Source organism: Pimephales promelas, chromosome 1, assembly GCF_988280905.1.
Source record: "Pimephales promelas chromosome 1, fPimPro1.hap1.1, whole genome shotgun sequence".
Classification (NCBI taxonomy): Eukaryota; Metazoa; Chordata; class Actinopteri; order Cypriniformes; family Leuciscidae; genus Pimephales; species Pimephales promelas.
In genome coordinates this window covers 17,606,874-17,621,345 of record NC_142769.1, presented here as the reverse complement: position 1 = coordinate 17,621,345, position 14,472 = coordinate 17,606,874, and the positions used below count along the sequence as shown (strand labels likewise).

Here is a 14,472-nt window from a genome sequence, read left to right as displayed (position 1 = left end):
ACTTCTGAAAATGCACTTCCGAATGTGTCTCTGTTCCCAGCACATTTCAAACCAAACTGATGCTTTTGTGAGCCAACGAAGTGTTGCGGAGCGGCCGTGTTGGAATAAATACGGAATAAACACGGAATAAATATGAATTAGTCCCTTCAAATTCTCTCAAAATACATTTCGTGTCTGGTCACTTTTGAACGCGAAGACCACAAGTTTGATTCCTAAATAAAGAGCACCAGAATAATATACAAAAAAAAGATATACTATGCAAACAATGTTTATACAGGAATCGACATTAAGCCTTGTCATGTGCTTGTCCTTTGAACAAGTAAATTGTTCATTCACTTTCTTCTCAAAATTCTTCTTTTTTGTGGTGTAAATATAATTTACACTGAATCAATTTTCTCATCAGTGTTTTATCAGCTTTCACGTATTAAAATCTTATTTGTGATATTTACCCTGAGGGCATTCCCCTTAACCTTATTAAATTTATGCATCATATTTCAAATTCTTAAATTTGATCAAAAAATTCAATTAGAAACATAAACTAGGGCTTTTACCAATCAAATTAAATCATTTACACTGAAAAATTAAAACCGGAATAAATGATGTTATAAGATTATTTTAAATAATTTATGAAAATACCAAAAATTCAGCGAAAAAAAAATATGTTAAACATGAAACTAACCCATCAGTAGTTGTTGGCAAGTGACTGTCTAATAGTGCGTTCACACCGGGTGCGAATAGCGTGTCAGGCGCAAGTGATTTCAATGTTAAGTCAATGCAAAGACGCGTTACGCACATAAAAAAATTCCTGCGGCGCAAATGAGGCGTATAGCGCGGCACAGAACTTTGGCGTCAATTCGCGCCGTGTTAACTAATCAGGAGCCTAGCTGCTTGCTCACGTGGTGAAGGATCTGGATGCTTCAATAAATTATTTTGTAATATGACTAAATGCCTGGTATGTTTCTAATGCACAACAAAGCAAATATTTTATCACTTAAAACTTTATTTCTATTACGAGACATGTTCATTTTGTATTAAATGTTATTTATTCCATATCTAGATTATTTGAAATATTATTAAAAATGTAAAGACAACCAACATACATGTGCATAAGTTCGTGTCTGGACGTGAGAGAGAAAAAAAAAATCACAAGACAGATCAATAACTTTTGGAGGCTGGCTCTATTTATTATCAAAACAAAAGTAAATGAGAAGATTAATAATATATGAAAAGAATAAATGAAAATATTAGGTGGATGAGGGCGAGGGTGATCCTCGCACCGATGCGGGATAACAGGTCATCAAACTGGGCGCAGGACAGGCGGAAGTACCGCTGACAGCGGCCGTCTTCCAGGCGCAGCTCCTGGAGAGAGCAAATGGTGAAACTCACCAAAAGGTTCGCCTCCAAAGGGTTCGATGGACACAAATACGGTGATGATCCCCACGCCGCTGTTCTGCTCTCCAAAGCAAATACAGAGCGGTGACTCTCTCGATGAATGCTCGATCAACATAAAAAGGATGGCCGCCAACGGGTTGTGATTAAGGCGCACGTAAATTTCGCTTCAAACTTTTGTTTTTACACGCATCAATTTCGCTCTTGACACGCGAATGGATTCAAAGTGTTCAAGAGTATAACTAGAGGCGGTAGGCGTGAATTTGACACGCTATTCGCTATTTTTTGATTATTATTATTATTCTATTCTTCTAATATTATATAAGAATTTCAATACGCTGTTACTTGAAAATGCTACTGTTGCTTGTTAGCTATTGATACTTTTTTCTCCTGATTAAACATTTAATTTAACCGAATAAATGACTGAGTAATACTGTTTTTTAAAGTTATTGTTTTATCAATATAATGAACAACCATTCATCTATTCACAAAACCTAGTTTACTCAGTGTATCGTTTTCTTTAGTTGTACATGTGGCAACTGTCTTAAAACCATACCGTACACTGATAACAGCAGCTCAAGTTTGCTGTTGCGATTACATATAATTATTTAAACTTTATACACGTTTATACACACAAAATAGCATCAAACTAACTGGCTACAATAAACAAACAGCGTTAGCATTACATTCTTGATAAAATCAAAAAATTATGTCATAAAGTACACATGGAAAATACATTTACAAAATTAGTACATAATTACAAATTCAGGTCCAAAATATTTGTATGTTTGACACACGAAATAGCATAACTAAGTGGCTACTAAAGCCAGCGCTGGCATTTGTTTACGTCCTTGATAAAACTAAAACATTATGTCAGAAATTATACATGCAAATACATTTAAAATGATTAAGTCTTACTTACAGGTTGTGGCCCAACAACTGCTGCCTCTAGTTTTAAAGTTGGAACTGCTTCATATTTTAACAGTTTCAAGTTGAATCCGGCATTGAATTCGATGGTCGAATTTAACACAGTCTCATCCCAAGAAGTCATATAACTGACGTCTTGGGACGTCTTTTGACCATACGTCAACATCCGCCTTTTTAGTAGGGCTGGGTATCGATTCACATTTCAATTTCGATTCGATTTCGATTCACAAGCTCTCAGTTCGATTCGATTTCGATTCTCGATTCAATTTTCGATTTCGATTCCTGATTTGATTCTCGATTCGACTATAATGAAGATTTAATACAAATCCTATATTTATAAAAAAGAACAGTGGACATAAGTTTACTAGTGGTTAATTAATACAAGGAAATTAAGAGCCATAAACCTGTATATAAAACTCTTTTTATTTTAGGTACACTAAATGCATACAAAGAATAAACAGGATTTTGATGCAATATGCAAAAAAAGTCAGAACAGTCGCACAGCTTGATCAAACAGTATCAGGTTATTTTATGTTTAAGATAGATATAGATAAATAAATATATAAATATTTAGACATTTTTTACATTGATCTTACCTAAATGGTAATGTAATGTTTTGTTTTTTTGTTTTAAGAGTTTATGTATGGAAGCTTGATTTCAATCTTTGAATTAAATTGAAAAAAGTAGCACAAATAAATACAATAGAATAAAGACACAAATTAAGAGACATTTTGGGGTAGTTTTTTGGGGTATGTCAGAAATACTACAGAAACTGAATAAGTAATCCAATGTAAAATAACACTGGATAGTCTTTTTAGTCCAGACTGAATTAAATACAAAGGCTATTAATTCTGATTGCTTACAATTAATACTATATTCTGTTGTTATGACAACAGAATTAATGACTGACACAAATGGCTGCGTTCACTTTAAGAACTAGTGTGCGAATCCATTACTGTTTCATTAACTTTCTGTCACACACTTTATTGCTAATTTAAGACATTACCGACTGTCTTTACGAGGTTACTCACCAAGACCAGAGTTTTGACATAATGTTGCGTGTTTGAACTGTGATATAATTCCGGGATAAAACTTTTGTTTCTGACAAGCTGTTTGCGAGGCAGATTTAGGCTGTAACGTTACTGTGCACGCAGTGAAAGACATCTCTGAGAGTGCGCGAGCACGGGATGGTTAACATTGCTTGTAAAACTCAAAAAGACGTGAAAATGATAAACGTTAGTTACGATCATAGGTTACGATGCAATGCTGGCCCGATTGTTAAGTGAATATTCCGTCATGTCCCGACTCCTAAACGCGTGTGTGTATCGACAGCTGCAGCGCTTGCCTAGTGCAGAGAGACGAGAAGATGCAGCACCGCGTCCGCGAGCCCTTTATATGGAAAAAATCGATTCCGGCCGTTGAGAATCAATTTTGAATCGAACACATTTTAAAAAACGATTAATCGAAAAATCGATTTTTTTGATCCCAGGCCGTCATACAACTGACGCTTTACCTTTAACGTCAGTTAGGTGACGGGGCAGGTTTAGGGGTAGGTTTAGGTCTGGGGTAGGGTTAGGATCCGATAACGTCATCTAACCGACGTTTAAAGGGGACATATCATGCAAAATCCACTTTTTTAGCCCTTAAATGCATTTTGTTGTATATTTGGAGTGTTTATAAGTACAGAAAAGATGAAATTATTCTCTTCAGGTGCTTCGTTTATATCTTTATATTCTGTTTTGGTCATATTTTTCAACGTGTTCAGATTTTTCTGTTTTCTATGACGTTTTTTGAACTACAGCGTCACCGTATTTGCAGCGGAACTGCCAAATAAAGACACTGACTACCGGTCCAAAACTTCGAGCAATCCGCCATTATTATTTCTCGCTCCGATTTTGTAGTCCAAGCTCAATGATGCAGAAGTTACGAGAGGGCAAGTAAAAATGTTCGGTTTTTGGATGTAGTGACCTGAAGCACTTCAAGGATTCCCACTTCAACAACCTCCGCCAGTATAAAGAAGGGTTTGCCGATTGACTTTGTCTGAATGAGAGGTAACGTTAAATTCCTTCTATCTTTGGAGACGACGAACAGAGCATTTCGATAAGCTGTAAATATCGTTAATAAAAATAAAGTACTTTACTTTCTTAAAACACATAGTGGCCATGGTTTAGCAGTACCTTTGTCTTTCTTTGTTTTTGTTTTGAAGTAACGTTACACGTCTGCAGCATTATTGTTCTTGAGTTTCATCAATGGTCATTTAGCTGCTTTTCTAAACGTATCATATTATCAATACAGATTGTTTGAGGTAAGATTAGACCGTAGTCATTTATCTTGTCAGTGTGCTTGTTTTAACAAGAGAAATAGTCGACTTTCACTAATAACCAGGCATGTGATTGGCTAAGGACAAAACAGCAGGAAAATATACCGAGCTTTTCTTTTCTGCAAAGTGAGAGCAAATGTTCAAAGTCAAATATAGTCTTCACTGTATAATTTATACATTGATTCTTATTAAAGCTACTATTAAAGTTCTCAGTCAAGAGCAGTGAATGATTTCCTCTGTGTTTTGTTGTTTAATTAACATTAAATAGATAGTTCTCCCAAAAATTGTAATTGTCATCATTTACTCTCTCAAGTTGTTTTAAACCTGAATAAGTTTCTTTCTTCTGTTTAAGTTATTTGGAAGAATGTGGGTAACCAAACAGTTGATGTACCCCAGTGATTTCCATAGTAAATTTTTCCCTATGGAAGTCAATGGGGACCAGCAACTGTCTGGTTACCCACATTCTTTAAAATATCTTCTTTTTTGTTCAGCACAAGAAATAAATTAATACAGGTTTGGAACAACATTACAGTGAATAAATGATGGCATAATTTTTATTTTGGGGTCAACTATCCCTTTAAGAACAAGCGGCTGCATTTTTATTATTAGGGCTACTGTCACTTTAAGACCTGTACGCAACACGTCTAATATACACGGAGCATTTGACAAGCAGATTTCTCTCAATTTTATCGGTTTGCTTTGAGTTTAGACAATTAATCAATCAATCAAGAATCAATTTTCTTATGTAAACCTTGTGTGTATTTGAGAGTATTAGCGAAATAATACTCGAAAGATAACTTAGTCCAGCAACCAGGCGCTGTTAGACAAGCTTTTAGTGCATGTGCACGTCGGGTGTTCGCGCTCAGAACAGCGCATCAGCAGTGAATGACATGTTTAACTGGCAAGGCTTTAAAGCACATGCAAATTAACTGTGAACTCGCTGAACTGATGTAGCCGTTCCTCTGCGTTAATATTGCGACTCGAGTATTTGTCGCTTTGTACACTAATTCAGGGTTTCTGCAGGTATCTTCAAATGAAATTTAATGCCTTTTTAATGCCGTTTTAATGCCATTTAAAAAAAAATAATGCCATACACGACCCATGACTAACCACGGATATATATATATATATATATTAGGGGTGTAACGGTACACAAAAATCACGGTTCGGTACGTACCTCGGTTTTAAAGTCACGGTTCGGTACATTTTCGATACAGCAAAAAGAAAGAAATGCCAGAGAAATTTCCTATTTGTTTAAAGAAAAAATATTTTTAAATAAGTATGAGTTTTCCTAGATCTTAAAACTTTCAGGTTTATAAATGGGGGTCATCTTTGAAGGATGAACAAATAATGTTTTGGTCATCACGTTAAAAATAACATTTAAATATATATTTATTTATATAATATTTGAATTTTGAAGTGCTGGAAAAAGATGTGTGAAGTACTTGAAAGCATTTCACCATTCCAGCCAAACTGGTTCCAGTTAGTGTTACTATATTAAATCCATGGTGAATGTTGCTGGTCTGTGGACGAAAGTATTACTAGTTCATTCACAATGTTCACTGTTGTTTCTGTCACAATGTTTCTTCTGGTTTCCATGACAGCGCTGTTTGATCTAATAGAGATCTACGGTTAATAACAGGGAAATGTGAATCCATCTCACTAGATCTCGCAGCGATGTTATTACCTCAGTGGCGAATTCAAATGTTTTCTTTACCGGATCTCTTAGCGCTGTGAAGTAACAGTGTTGCTTGATCGAGATCGGCTCGCGCTGCACAGATGTTGCTGGTCCGAACTGATAAACGATCCATGAAGCACATAACGAGGAGCGCAGTTTCGTTCTGCTTTCATTACGCTTGCCATTTGATGTTGCGAAACGTTGTGTTGGCCGCGTCAGCACGAATTTTGCCGGCAGGAAAAATGGTCCAAGCAATCGTTCGGTTTGTATGCGTACCGAACCGGAAGCCTCGAACCGAAACGGTTCAATACGAATACATGTACCGTTACACCCCATATATTTATATATAATATATATAAAATCCATTTAATGACTTTTAATGCTTTTTAATGCCCCGCGGAAACCCTGTAATTGAGACGGAGGTGTACATATAGCTGCTACATATTTCTACAAAAGCTTGCTTGGAGCAAGGATCATAGCGCAAATTTGAAATATATCCATGTATCGCCCAGGCCTGGTGACCTAACTGTGATGTTCTTGTAACTGACAACGATACCAGCGTGAGAGCGACTGAGATACGAAATTGAGCAGGTGAACAAGCTGAACCAATTAGACATTCTCTGGCTGAACGCAAATACGTCCTTGTTGATACTTTGAAAGGAACTTTCTGTACGCACGTCAGCCAGTTATGGGTGATGTCCTCATATTCTCTACTTTTCCCTCCGGCTGCCGACACCTGCCCCCTCTTTTGTTTTGTTTTTTTGTTGATCTGCATGATTCACGCAGGTCACATTTTCAGGTCGGAAAATCCGGAATTCCGGATTAATCCGGAAAAATCACATCCCTGAATAACACAAAACAGTTAACTCACATACCAATACATCCATAAGAGGTTGTTCTGCAGGTTCGTCGTCGTCTTTATCAACTCGCTCGCTCTGGCTCGAATATGTAAGGCTTAATGTACAAGTCTTCTGTTGTTGACATTTTATTAACGTGTGAATAAAAATGTTCTTTGAAGGTATCGTATATCTCTAATCAAACTACAATAATGGCCGAACGTGGGGAGTTGAACTGACCGTGATCTCATCGACCTGGAGAGCGGGCGGGGTGTGACACATCTCCTTTTTATTTAAAGGGGACGCATTGAAACAGGTCGCTCAAAGATGCACATCAGAAAAGGGGTAGAAAAGGGGCCTGTGGAGCTATAATAATGAGGAATTCAGACCCAAGCATTGCAGTTATGTTTTATATAGACGACAACAGTATGATTTATATGTAAAAATTAATGATTTAAAAGCATGATATGTACCCTTTAAGGGTACCCTAAAAAGGCGGATGTTGACGTATGGTCAAAAGATGAGACTGCGCTGTTGAATTCGATGGATGATTCATTCAAGAATGCGGCAATTGTTTATAAAAAGGTCATTGAATCTTTGACTCAACCAATTTGTTCAAAAAACACTGAATCATGTAGTAATGAAACACTCCTGAGTGTTGCTGTGAGATGCGCTATGATTCTGAATCTGCGGTAATCTTTGTTTCGAACTATTTTCCATTTGAAATAGAACAAAAACAGTCAATATTGTGTCTAAAATATAAGTGAGAAAATTTGAAACTGAAGAAAAGACCTAAATAGGTTTGCTCTAGATTTACTCTTTTAATAGAGCACTCCACCCTTTCAACTAGAGGCCTGCATTTCAGCCCGAGCCCGATGGGCCCCGACTTATTTACACTCCTCGGGCGGGGCTTCGGGCCAATTTTAACGTCATAGTTCACACGCGAGCCGGGCCTCGGGCCTGTTTTAGGCTTATCTTTTTTATAGCCTATTTTAGATATTACTTAAAATAAAATATGAGAAGATGACTATTGAAAAGCAAACATAGAAAGACGTTTTATAACCTATCATATTGACATATATGACTGACAGTCTGCTCACGGCACGCACACGCGCACACAGGTTTCCCGGCAACGCGATCCGCGCGACCGGCTCGTTCTGTGTTTAGTGTCCCGCTAGCAGCAGAAGTTGTGAGCGTGACTTCAGCGCAGCTGGAAAAAGTACGACTGGATTAAAACTTTCCACGGTGCTTTTTCTGCACGATGCTCTGTAAGAGACTGTTTAGGAGGTTGTCTTGTTGTTTTTTGTTTGATTGGACTTTAGTTTTATGAGTCTGTTGGAAACTTTTGGAAATACGAATGGCCATGTTCTGTAGTGAAGACTTGATTTTTGAGGTAAGATAATCTGCATGTTTGTTTTTAATGTAATTTATTTGATTTGTTTAGATTGCATTCTCTGTATTGTAGGCTATTGTATTGTATTGTAAATGCATTTACGAGCGCTGTTGCGAGCAGCAGAGCAGATTCCCTCAGCTTTTCAAAAATGACAATAAACGTTTAACAAATGTTTAAACTAACGTTAACTGTCTTTGTGAATATGTTTAAGTTGTTTTATATCTATGGATGTTATTGTAGCCAAGTAAAGTGTTGATTTGAGAGGCTATAAATGGATCAAACATGTTTAACTCGCTGTCGGGTGCTTGGTCGTCATAAAAAAATAAAAAGAAACATTTGTCTTAATTAACTTTATAAAGAAATGAAAATAATCTAAAAGGTAACTACTTTGCCATTGAGGACAAAACATATCTGTTTAAATGACTGCTGCAACAGGGCAGGCTGTGTAAGGTGTTTTTTTTTTTTTTTTTTATAAATAACGGGCTCGGGTCGGACTCGGCTGATCATTCTGATGAGCTGTCGGACACGGGCCGGGCTAGGGCCTGGACTAGATTTGAGGCCCGTGCAGGGCTCTACTTTCAACACACTCAAGGCACTTAAGTATTCAGCTTAGAGAAGAGGAAACTGATACATTTAAACTAACCAGACTTTCTGAATTCCAAAGCTGCCACACACCAACTAGAATTTAAATTAACAATCTTACACTCTTCACTATGCCTCACTATAATGACAGTCTATTAATCATTGTGTTAAGGGTGTGCCACCCAAATTTTAGAAGTAAGTACTATTTGGAAAAACTAAATGTAAATGAGATTGCAGATAAGGACACAATGGTTCTTTAAAACCAACTGGTCAACAAGTCATTCAGGCAACTCACTTACTAGTCGATTTACTTTAAAGAAGAGGAGAAAGAGAGATTCCTTAATTCTAAGCAAATATATAATTTCATGTAGTTTATAAATGTGCAGATATAAACGTGCCCTATCATCCCCTATATTTGAATCATCTTCCCCTGCCCTCCCTTGATTTCTAAATTGCTACCTATCAGTTCACACAGAGATTTGAATGTTTGGCACCGTTTTTGAATTGATGTCTGGTTTGCTCTTTCACCCTGGGAATCTCATTTTACACAGTCTGTGGTATGAAATCCTGAGACTGCAAAACCTTAATTAAAATAATTATGCAGAAAACAAGAGAGGGCTCAGAGATTTGGCAGAAACGTGCACACAGTACAAAGCATCACCCAAAACCCCTTTTGAATAGAGATTTTTTGTTTTATGTAGCCGTTTTTTTTTTCTTCTCGATACTGAAAGTATTAAATATGTCTGTTTGCTTGTTGACCTCTTCGTTAATCATATGGTTGGCAGAACACAATGACCATATTTCATGAGCATCAAAAGCCAATGCTCATCTACTTTCTCACTGACTAAGAATATGTTATGACTAAATATGTCCTCCTACCTTCCTGGTCATCTTCTGAAGATGGTGTCTCAAGGCCACAGGCTAGAGATCTGTCTGAGAAACTCTGCTGTAATGTGATTTGGACCACCAGAAGCCTGCGCAGACTCATCAGATCAGAGTTTTTCAGACCCTGCTCCAGCTGTTTGAGGACTATCTGTCCTGACTGACAGGTTAATACAGTCACCTAGAAAAATGTAAATCCTTCAGTTAGAATCTAGTTGATAAGTCAAAACTCAGCTAAGCAGGCAATTCCTTTTATCAACCCAATTTTTGTTAGATTATCAAGATTTAAATACCCAAAAGAAAGCAATTTTGAGGAAAATAAATCACAAGTCATGCCAAATTTTTGCTGACATTTCCAAACAATACTCACACAACTGTACCCAAAAGGCTACAAAGCCAAAGGCCCTGTTTTTATGGTTGCACGGATGAAAGCTGATTGTGATCATTAGCTGTCTCTCTTGTTGATCTAAATTCCAACTCAGAGGGAAATAACTCACAAACTACACAGCACAAAAACATCTTCTCTGAGGTTTAATTGTGTAGAATATGAGACCATAAACATAATTGAAGGATACAAATAAATCAGTCATCAAAGCTGTGCCCCGTGCCACATAAATAACGTGTACAAATCATTGCTATATGATCTGTTGCATATTTGAACAGAGTGTCGCAAAGAGAGTGCTACAATCGCATACATCACAGCTCCTGTCATTTCTCTCTTCTTATGATAGACATCTCTGGCATAATTATAACAGCTCTGTTGTGTCACAGCAAAGTGAGACCAAATCCATATACACCATATAATCCCATTTAGAGCACAAAAAAATATTCTGTATAATCTGATTAAATGCACTTGTCCTCTGCTGTGCTTCCTGTGGTGGGGCATTAGTGTTGGGTTTTAATGGAGCCTGCTGAGAGGAGAGTGGCTGCTGAGGGCCATGTGGTCTGTGTCAGTGCACCAACATCTTCATTCAGGGCTAATAGTAGAGGGTAAATGAGCTTTGGATTCATTGGTAGGAAATCTGAATGTGAATGCCTGTGCTTTGAAAGGCCCAATACAGACGAGACCATTTCTTTACTTGTTATGTGAGGTTTAAACAAAGCAGCGGGGTGAATTACTCTAAAATGAAGCCAGGAAGCAATGCATAGATCGAAGGGCAGTGAATGTTGATTTGAAGGATAAGTAACCAGGGCAGCAAGACTGATTACTGTATAGGAGATTAAGGCATTTATGGGTGAAAATCAAAATAACCCATTATTGTGACATTATTTTGAGGACAACTGAGCACATTTCACCCCCAAATTTTCATTAGTATGAGTCATTCATTGGGTATTTTAACTTTTTAATGATTTTCATTACTATAATACACAGGGATCTATGAAATATGTCCTGCAGCCACCAAATGTGACCAAATTGACCTCTTCATGAGATCCCTCATTTATAATATGAAGTTACATGTTTTGCTTTCCTTAAAAATACACAATTCAAAGCAATTTAAGTTTTAATGGTGGAAGTTCTCACCTCCACATAGTTGCTAGTGATGTCCCCATGAGCTGTATGGCACATGTATTGTTTAAACTGCTGCAGGCTGTCCAGCACCGCCTGTTTAAGGAGTGCCCCCCGTTGCCGAACACAGCCCTCCTGAGGCAGAGAACGCAGCTCCTCTACACAGGACAGCAAACGTGTCAAGTTTCCCTTAACTTGCTGGAGAAGAGAATGAGATGAAGGAATGAACAGGTTGGAAGGCATAAGAAGACAAATACTTTTATTTGTCTATTAAAGGAACACTCTGACTTTTTTTGGACTAGCTTATTCACTGTATCCCCCAGAGTTAGATAAGTCCATACATACCTTTTTCATCACCGTGCGTGCTGTAACACTATCTAACGCACCCACCGCTAGTCTAGCTTAGCACAAAGACTGGATGTAAATGGTTACAGCTAGCATAATCCCAACAAGAGACAAAAAAAAAAACACAAAAAAATCCTATTTACAAGTTGTGATTTGAGTGTACAAACAACAAGGTAATATGAGATATGAGACATATTTTTAATATATATACAGTATTAACCGCATATTTATAATAACCAGATATATTTTAACCGTACAAATATTGGGAACTATATTCTCAGAAGGTGAAGCACTACTACGGTGTGTTTCAGGTGCTGCGGTTATCACCAAGTAGCAGTGCTGCCTTCTGAGAATATAGTTCCCAATATTTATACGGTTAAAAGATGGCAGTGTCTCATATGACCTTGTGATTTGTACACTCTGTGACTATACAAATCACAACATGTAATAAGCTAAAGTCCAAAAAAGTTGAAGTGTTCCTTTAAACACATAGTACCTACTGTATCGCACATAGTTAAACATGGATACAAATACACACATACTTATCCTCACCACAAAGGGTAGAAGGCACTCCAGCTGTACACTAATGGCAAACACACTAAGCAGTGGCATACGAACAGGTCCAGCTAGACTACTGGCCAGAAAAAAGAAATTTTCCAGGGCCTGACACAGAACAGTGCATGTCTCTGACCACCAGGGTGGCGATGCATCTATGATCAACACACGAGAAGGTTGTCTAGTAAACGATGATGAACTGCATGCCTGGAGGACGGAGGAAGAGCAGGATCTGTTTCTGGCACTCATGGTTCTCCTATAAGAACATGAATATGGATGTAATTATACTGAACTGAAACCAAATCTGGAAATATCACAATTAGGCATTTAATATTAGGCAAATTACAATAGGCGTTTAATATTCATCTTTCCCCACATGCATAGGTAGAAACCTAAATAAGAGCAGACTAACTTCTGTTCATCAAAACCAAGTGCTGAGATCTAAAAATGTAATCAAGGAAGTGTTAGGAAATCCTTCATTAAAGGGATACTTCACACAAAAATCTAAATTTTGTCATCATTTGTTCATTCTCAGTCTCATGTTGTTCCAAACCTGTATGAGTTTTTTTCTTCTGTCAAACAAAATAATATATTTTGAAGAATGTAAATAACCAGACAGTTGATGGCAGCCATTGATTTCCATAGTATTTTTTTTCATACTCCATAGTCAATGGCTAGCATCAACTCTGTTTAACATTCTTCAAAATATCTTCTTTTTTACTCAACAGAAGAAAGAAACTCGTACAGCTTTAGAACATATTACGGTGAGGAAATGATGACAAAATATTCATTTTTTGTGAAAAAAAAAATTGACTGATACCTCTAATACAAAGTCACATTTCATGCTGGAACACAAAATGAATACTTCAATAGAAACAAAATGTACCGTAATGTCACCGCAGTAACTTAAGAGGGAACATTAGAATTTATCACATTCAATGTGAACAAAAATGTTCTTCTGAGAAAAGAAGACTGTGAAAAAGAGACTGCTTATAAGTTCTTTTTCCAAAGCAGAGTAAAACACAAAGAGTGATATTGTTAACCATAGCAGGGCAGATGGGGCAAATTGGTTAAATAAGGCAGCAGCTCTCTGCAATCTAAGGACTCATCAAAGCTATCCCACTTGACAAGAGAGTTCTTTGAGCGCACTAATGCTGAGCCTCAGGCCTTTCCCGCCGCTTAAGCACGACACAGGCGACAAAAGGCACTTTGTCTGCTCTAAAAACAGCTCCACAGATTCACTGTCCTGAGATGAGCAGCAGATAGTGCTGATGAGAAAGCTGACGAAAGAGCAAAGCAGGTGTTACTTCAGTATTCATGTACAGTTCACTACAAGTAACGTAACTGGCAAGATTCAGTGATAAGGGCACTCTCGCGCTCTCTTTCGGTCGTCTTCGTGTTAATAGTGCTTCGTTTGTTAAGCACTGTGAAGTAACAAATAACTATTTTTAATTTAAATATGTATAATTATTCATTTTCAAGGGCTATATGTTGCAAATATTTACCTGTCCTCACTAATATGACATACAGTTAACGTAAAACCCGCGCTAGCAAACTTCAAAACTTAGTTTAACGTTACTGGAGGCTCCAAAATAAAGGCCTCTTTATTAACTGTTGGTCTGATTAAATTGTCTACAGGTAACGTTACTTTATATTTACCCTCCACTCGTTTAAATCCGCAGAATAACTAAACGACCAACGACACGACACAATCCATATTCTCTGTTGGCTTTGTTGCTGAAGAGCTTGAATCTGGTAAATGAATGATTCAAAATGGTGTGATTGAATCGGTCCTCGCGGTTCTCAAGTGAATCGTAAATTTGAACCGGTTCATTCATATCAAGAACTAACCTCATACCCATAGACTGTAAAAAGCTCATTCCATGCGCCTAGGTATATATTATATTATATTATATTATATTATATTATATTATATTATATTATATTATATTATATTATATTATATTATATTATATTATATTATATTATATTATATTAGATTATATTATATTAGATTATATTATATTAGATTAGATTAATAGTTTTTATTCCCTTATT

General features: G+C 37.0%; 1 protein-coding gene across 1 annotated transcript; it reads right to left on the bottom strand.

Annotated features, from left to right (window-relative positions):
• Positions 1-1,188: 1,188 nt before the first annotated feature.
• On the bottom strand, positions 1,189-14,195 carry LOC120477532 (meiosis 1 arrest protein). Its single transcript, XM_089128416.1, has 5 exons — positions 14,074-14,195; positions 12,412-12,670; positions 11,530-11,712; positions 10,005-10,188; positions 1,189-1,359 (listed from the first exon to the last, which is right to left on the bottom strand). Exons 2-5 carry the CDS (start codon positions 12,661-12,663, stop codon positions 1,298-1,300), a joined length of 681 nt encoding a protein of 226 aa, XP_088984542.1. The 5' UTR covers positions 12,664-12,670; positions 14,074-14,195; the 3' UTR covers positions 1,189-1,297.
• Positions 14,196-14,472: the final 277 nt, after the last annotated feature.